This window comes from Glycine soja, chromosome 11 (assembly GCF_004193775.1).
Source record: "Glycine soja cultivar W05 chromosome 11, ASM419377v2, whole genome shotgun sequence".
In the NCBI taxonomy this organism is placed as follows: domain Eukaryota; kingdom Viridiplantae; phylum Streptophyta; class Magnoliopsida; order Fabales; family Fabaceae; genus Glycine; species Glycine soja.
Window position 1 is genome coordinate 32,403,689 of NC_041012.1, and position 7,796 is coordinate 32,411,484.

The following is a 7,796-nucleotide window of genomic DNA, read 5'->3' on the forward strand; positions in this document are numbered from 1 at the left end:
GTATATAAGATATGGCTTGAGTAGACTAAGATGAAATTATTGTAGATATATATTTTTTAAAAATATTTAATATACTTATATATTCAAAAATTGGATTAAAAATTGTTAATTTAACTAATAATAATTTTTGTTTGGCTATATTAGTGTAAATCATCTCTAATCCATACATTTTTTAATATTATGCTCTTTTTATTTTCTTTTGATATACTTTGTGCTTTAATGACTTGAATTCAATATGATTTTGTTTATCAATTATTTTTGGATTTGTACATTACTTATACGAAATTTTATAAGTTTATTTTTTTAGTTAATATTTCACTAAGTTTTAAAATAATTAATTAATCAAACACGTCTTTAAACAAGCTTTTAAATAGGCTCGTGGGCCAAATCAAACTTTTATGTATTCAACTCAAGCCGAGCTTGGCTCGGCTCATTTCCACCCTATCCATATATGAACATTATCATTCCAAGTATCATTCGACATTTTTAAAGGAAAATATTTGAAACTCAATGACATTTTATTATAAGGATATCTTTTTAAAAAAAATAATATATTGTAATTTTTTTTGTACATGATATAATATATATATTTTGAATTGAATATTAGTGATTTAGCATTTTTTTATTTATTCATTAATCTCTTTCTTTCATTCCTCATACTACAAGTATAATAAAAAGTGTATAAAGTGGCTGCAAAAGTTTTTTTCCTTAATAACATATACACAGTGTATTAAACAATTAATTTACACACTATGATGAGAAGTTCGCAAGAATCAGAACAGAACCCAGTATCATGAACATTGGCATGATTCATGATCACTAACAAACGCACGTAGCCTGAAAACTATAAGAATTCTGCACATACACGACACAAATTGCAAACACAAAAAAAATAAAAAAGAAGAAGAAAGAAACCGTGATGAACCTCGCATAATTAATATGCTCATAATTTAATTCAATTCAAATTTCGTCTAAGACACAGAGAACCTTCTCCTTCGGGGCTTGGTCAAATCCACGTTCCCATCTTCCAAATGGGTCGTATCCTTCGACCCGTTTCTAAACGGGTTCAACTTCCCCAGCGTTTTCGACACGGAAGAGAAGAACGTGGCCTTCTTAGGGTTAGGGTTCGCAGCAGACGACGTCGTTCCATGCCCCTGAGGGTTCGCGCCATTATTAGTGTTCTTATTCTGCTGCAAATCCGAAATGTACATCTTCATCTTCATTAGTTCAGTTCTCAACTCCTCGTTCTCCCTCACCAAGGTCACGTCCATCTGAAGCTGATTCTTCTCCGTCGCCACTTCACGCTCCTCCGCCCCGCTCCTCAGCCGTAGCTGGTCGTAGTAAAGCGCGTGCAGCACAATCTGCACCGGCAATCGCTTGTTCTGCGACGCGTGCACACGCGCCTCGTATGAAAGCTTCAACGGATCCATCACGCTGCACACCTTCTCTCTCTCTATCTCATCCAACTGTGGATGCGCCTGCAAAAAACAAACACGGTAAACCGTTAAACGCCGTCGTTTTCTCCATAAGCAGTTTTCATTTAGTAGAAGCTAGCTGAATGGTAATAATAATAATATCGTATTACGTAACGTACCTTGAGATAGATATCAACGGCGCGGTAAAGATCGTCGTCGATCTTACGCGCGCTTTTAGGAATAAGAGTAGCGATGCCGTTGAACTTCGAGATGCTGAGATCGCCGTATGCGGCGATCTCAGAGAGGTAGGCATCGACGGTTTTCACGACGCGCTGCATCGCGGCGGAGCAAGGCTCTTTGAACTCGGCCGTGGTGAAAACCGCGTTGCCATTTTCTTTCTCCACGAATCCTGATATTATTCTTCTCACGCTTTCGAGATCGTAGAGTCTCTCGCCGTCGTAGGTGAAGGAGAGGACCAGGAGGTTGTCGACGGTGACGTGCTCGAGGATCGCTGAAATTCGCTTCTCGAGCTCGGTTTTGCAGGCGGCGGAGGCACGGAGGTAGATCGCGCAGCGGAGGAGGCAGCAGAGGAAGTGGATCGGAAACGCGGCTTTCTCCGAGGGGAACTGATCCACGATTGCTTCCAGAAGCTTCCGCTGTTTGGATCTGGAATCGGAATCGCCGGGATCTGAGGACCGGATTCCGTTGCCGGTGTGGTCACGGACGAGATCTCGTAGGGCGCGCTCCGTGTAGGTGATGAGCGCAGCGGCGACGGTAAGAGCCTTCGCGCTGCGCTGCTTCATGGCGTCGATGACTCTGGCGAAGAAATCGATATCGAGGAGGGCGAGCTCCTCCGTCCACCAGTTCGGCGGCGAGCGGCTGGGGAAATTGGCCTCGCTGCAGGCCTTGGCGCTGACGGCTTCGACGCAGCGTTTCACGACGTTGATATCGTCAGCATAGGGGAGGAGATGGCGGCAGGACTTGAGCACCGTGACGGCGCCGGTAAGCGTGAAGAACGCGACCTGCGTGAGAAACTCCTCTGTCCGGCCTGCAAGGTTGTTCTCGCAGTACTGATCCGTCATCTGGAGGAACTCCGCGGCGCATCGCAAAACGGCGACGTTGTGGACCGTTATCTCGAAGTTGACGCCGTAACAGAATTTCGCGGTTTTCTCGAAGATTGAAGGGCCTCCTGGTATGTCAGAGAGGTCGATTCTGGTGAGTTCGCTCTCATCTGATTCCAATATCAGTTTTCTTATGTAGTTGCTTTTTGCCACTAGCATGAACTGCACAAAACGTATCCTTTTTCAGTCACATGCATGAACAAACAATCACATATTAATTAACAATCATTCACAAAATTCACAATACTAACCTTGTGCAGAGAGAAAGTTGTTTCTCCAACTTCCACTATAACATCAGTTGGTATGTCTTGAGAGAAAACCCTGCAAAAAATCCCAAGAAATTGGTTATTATATAGATTGATTAGAGAGTATAATATGGTAAGCAAGTGCATGCATGGTGCATGGGTTTGAAAATGGAGTTAGTTGAGTGTGTTGATGTGTACCATTGCCCAGTTCTCTCCATGGCAAGAGAGAGTCTGTTATTGGGAGTTGCCATGAACTTGTGTGGCTTGTTTTGGTTTTGGAAATTGGACAGAATTGAAACTAGGCAGGCAAAGAGAATGGAATTGTTGATATTGGGATAAACAATAGGTTCCATGTTGGGGGCTATTATAAAGGGATTTTGAACACTGTAGCATTATGATTTAATCTTCATGGGATGGACTTGAGAGTTGTTTGTGATTTGTGGTCCAAGTTTGTGATGTTAATCGATCCGCGGTATCTTACTTTTGTTATCTTTTCTGTGATAAGGCGGTTCCTTTTTACAAGTCATTTTCACCTGCGTGTTGTCCTTTTTAATCTGCTTGCAATAGTGCAGACAACAAGTTTTCCATTGGCTCAATTCCAACAACAAGAATGATGTGGCCTTAATTTACATGCATGTACACGAGCTCTACCTTTTTCTCTAAGTAGAGACATTAAAATTAAAAAGCTACTCTTATATCCTATTTTGTATCTTATCTTTTCTCCCTCATCTTCATTGGTTTTCTGGTATAGTACATATGTATGCATACGCATGTTTTGGGGAGGTATGTTTTTTCGTTTACTGTGAGTGACAACCGTATCCATTACTTGAAGAATTGTCTTTTTCAGCTGTTCTGAATTTGTTTGGTGACCGTATCACTTTATATCCCTTGAATTAATGCTTATTAATTAGCAATTAATATATCTCTTCATAGATGTGTTAATTAAGTGTCAGGACAAAGAGGGACACAATTTCTCCCCATTCAAGTTTAGCATGAGAGTGTTCATTGAATTCAGCTCATCCATTTATGATTTTTAAACTATTTTTTAATATTTTTTTATAAAATAATTTTACTAATTAAGACCATAGCATTAGAGAGGATTTGAACTAGAGGTGAGAATAGATCAAGTGAGGCTAGACTTTAAAAAGTCTACGATGAATTTTTTAAGGTCTGAGCTTGGCCTATAGCCTATCAAAAACTTTTATTTTTTCTCGGTCTAACATTTTTAAAAGCCTAGTCTGATCTGATAATCTTTTTAAAAGTCTTCTTCACATTAAACCTAGTATTCCTTTGATAGTTGTTTTTACCCAAAAAAAAATAACACCTTCTTCGAAGATGGAGCAATAGTGAAAAACTTAAAGAAAGAGCAATGACAAGAGACTTTGAAGAAGGACTAACCACACAAGGTTTCAAAAAAGAGGAGGAGAAGCACTACTAGGCCGGCTTTCACCACGAAGAAAGGATATATGCATGGAAAAGAGAAGGTAAAAAGAAGATGAAAGAAAAACTGTTGAAGGAATAAGAAGATGCAAGAAAATTTGGCAAGGTTTTGAAGTTTTATCTCTATCAAAGCTTGAAGTGGAAAAGATATGATTTTTGTTTGCTTGGAATAGAAACGTAATAGGAAATGTTAAAAGGAAACGAAAACCTAAAGGGACACATGACTCACATCAAAATTGTAATTAAAGTCTTACTTGATTATAGGAATGAGAGTTATGAAGCAGTAATATGTTAATCAAAGTCTACTAGTTTTAAAAAAATATTAATTGTACCCAAAAAATAATATAAGTATATATATATATATATATATATATATATATATATATATATATATATATATATATATAGGTCGGCCTATCATTAGGCTTATAAGACTTTTTAATAAGCTATTTAATTTAATAGGCTTTTAAAAAAGTCTGAGCCTAACCTTTTAATTAAATGGGTCAGTTCAGACAAAACTTTATGTAGACTAGGTCGTAGGTCTCTGTAGGCCAGCCTGATCTATTCACACCCTTAATCTAAACTCAAATAAAAAATATTCAGAATGGGGAGAATTTGTGTGTAAATATGAATGTGAAAAAGATTAAATTAACTATAATAAAAGGGATTAAAAGTAATTCCAAAAAAAGGATTAAAAGTTACAAAATTTATGAAGTAGGATAATATATATGTGTAAATATGGCTCACTAAGACTATTCAAACAAAAAAGGTTGATTATGTTATGAATAATCTATTGTTATTTATATTTTTTTATATCTTTTATAATTTATATTTATATTTTTATTTACCTTTTGTATTTTTGCAAATATCTTTTGTATTTATATATATGCTACTTTTCTTGAAAATAATATACATAATTATTATTGTCTCTTGGAAAAAATAATAATAACTAATTATTATTTTGCATGTTATATTTTATTTAACAAATTAGGATTATTAATTAGTTATGCCGGAAAAAATTAATTAGCTGTAACATCTTAAATATTTGTGATGTTATTTATAATTAAAATTATAATTTAATTTTCATAATTCAAGAAAAAAAATCACAGCTGCATAGCATAATAAAATCTTGATTTTAATTGAAACACAGGCAAAAACAATTAAGATGCTTGCTTTTAAATTTGAGAAGAAAAAAATCATAAATAGTACAGTTTCTTAAATATTTTTTTATACTACTTTCTAATTAAAATTAAAATTTTTCAATAATCTATGTTAATCTGTAATGAAAATCTTTAACATATTACCACTATGGAAATAAAAGTCTAATTTGTCTGTAAATATTTGTTCATAAGTTTTGTCGTTCTTGCATTCATGCAAGTTGCAAGCGTGTAAGGGTAACTACTAATCAGTGAGCGGAAAGAGGACAGAATTAGGTGGGGGAGGGGACGTGTAGTGTATGGGAGAGGATGAGACATGAGAGTGAGTGGCTGAAACAGCGTCAGACAGCGAGTTGGGTAACGGTAGACCTCACAGCTTAACTAGGTCTAAGATCCGCCACGTGGTCACTCACATTCCCAGCTCCTGGGTTCCACCACACCGTACAGGATTAAATCCTAGATCACCCAATCGTAACTTGCCACGTCCCCCATTCTTTCTTATCGTCTAATCGCCTTCAAGGAATACATGTTTTAAATAGAAATTTGGTTTCTTTCTTATCCCTTTTCATATTTGTTTCCTCCCTTAAAATTATATAATTTTTATGATTTTTAAAATTAAATATTATAATTAAATATTAATATATAATGTTAATTTGATAAAATAAGATAACATAAAAACAACATGAAAAGATACAACAGAAAAAACCAAATCCGTGTTTTAGCTAGCATCCACATGCCAATTAAATAACATCACATTTTGTCTAAGCATTTAGCATTGTACTTATTGTGGATTTATGCGTCCTAAAGTACTGTATAGTAAACATTTCATATAACCACTGGATAATTTTTGTAAGAAGTACATATAGGGCCGATTGGACAGATAATGTTTTGAGATTTCTTATTTGAATAACATTCGTTTAATTATACATTTTAACATCCAATTATCTTCATTTTGTAATTCTATTTATCAATTTTTTTTGCAAATTTTATAGATTTGTTAGATGTGTAAGAAAGAGCTAACGCATCCCTGATGGACGTCGTTTGGTCACTGTTTTGTGAAAAAGTATGGTTTTGGTATCAACATAATAATAAAATGTATAAAAATTAAAAATCATCACAATAAAATATACGGAAAAAATTTATAAAATAATGATGTGAAAATAGTAAAATGTACAATAAAACCTATAATACTTTATCATTTTTTCACATCAATTATTGTTACTCTGTATTTTAGTTTTTGCCATAGAAACTACTACATAGTTATAAAAGTATCAATAATTGAAGTGCTTGCATTGTAAATGACAATAAAAAAAACTGTTAAGTTCTTCACTAATGTTTCATGGATTTTTATATAAATATATTTTTATAGATTTATACATATTTATTATAAAAATATAATTTTCAATATATCTGTAATGACTTGTTTTATCGTTATGATATCACTAATTCTAAAATGTGACATATATATTTTTTCGCGATATACATTTATCAAACAACACACAAAATACTTAAATGAATACACATATATAAATATATACAATATATCATGGTACATCATTCACATGACAAAAAGTGATTTAGTATACACATGTATCTAAGCCTAAAATTTACATGTCCAAATAAAAAAAAAAGAATCAAAGAACCAATTTTGGAGGAGTTGATAACAAAACACAACTATTTCTCAAAATAATTTCAACGTCATCATGTCGGTTTAACGATTTCAACAAAAGAATTTCTATCCACATCATCTACTACTATTCATCTGCTCCCACAAACGAAAGTTTGCGATCATCACATCTACCAATCGCACAGTATAAAATTTACAAGGGTGAATTTATTGTAAAAGAAATCAACAAGCATCGGATGACAATAATTAACAAGAAAACTATAACAATAACCATAATCATACTCAATAATCCATTAGTTCAACATATACTTAACAATTAGTCATCATCTTTTCCACAATTCAAATTAATCATGCTCATAATGATGCTTGCACCTGACACCAACTCTCAAGTGCAATGTGGTATCATTCGTCGGGAAATAGCCTAAGCGTATCTACGTGACACTCTCACTTAGGAAAACTAGATAACAAGTGTTGAGGTCACCCTATCACAAGCAACTTCCCCTCATGGTGATTAGCTTTAGTCTCAAGGAAGTTCCAAACTGAGTGACATGTCCCTAAGTACAAATATTTTTCCTTATAAAAAACTACAAGTACTTACTGACAAAGTTTATATTATTTCCATGCAGTATGAAATATGAAACATGAACACCATCAGTGCACTGATCATGGATAATTAAATATTCTAAGCCACTCCTTCTCTCTCCAATGATGTTTAAAACTCTCTAACCACTCTATTTCTCCCTCTAGGGATATCCATGATGGTCACTGCACCCCTCATGTGTATACACAAC

At 34.7% G+C, this 7,796-nt stretch overlaps 1 protein-coding gene across 1 annotated transcript; it reads right to left on the reverse strand.

The window, feature by feature from the left end:
• Nucleotides 1-682: 682 nt before the first annotated feature.
• On the reverse strand, nt 683-3,163 carry LOC114376773 (root phototropism protein 2-like). Its single transcript, XM_028335039.1, has 4 exons — nt 2,980-3,163; nt 2,788-2,857; nt 1,595-2,698; nt 683-1,478 (listed from the first exon to the last, which is right to left on the reverse strand). Exons 1-4 carry the CDS (start codon nt 3,132-3,134, stop codon nt 972-974), a joined length of 1,836 nt encoding a protein of 611 aa, XP_028190840.1. The 5' UTR covers nt 3,135-3,163; the 3' UTR covers nt 683-971.
• Nucleotides 3,164-7,796: the final 4,633 nt, after the last annotated feature.

Bases quoted from the DNA above. Each gene is read 5' to 3' on its own strand.
- LOC114376773 (XM_028335039.1), bottom strand. From the start codon at position 3,134: ATGGAACCTATTGTTTATCCCAATATCAACAATTCCATTCTCTTTGCC. The intron at 2,858-2,979 runs GTACACATCAAC...GATTTTTTGCAG, and splicing joins ATGGAGAGAACTGGGCAATG to GGTTTTCTCTCAAGACATAC. The intron at 1,479-1,594 runs GTACGTTACGTA...TGTTTTTTGCAG, and splicing joins CCGTTGATATCTATCTCAAG to GCGCATCCACAGTTGGATGA.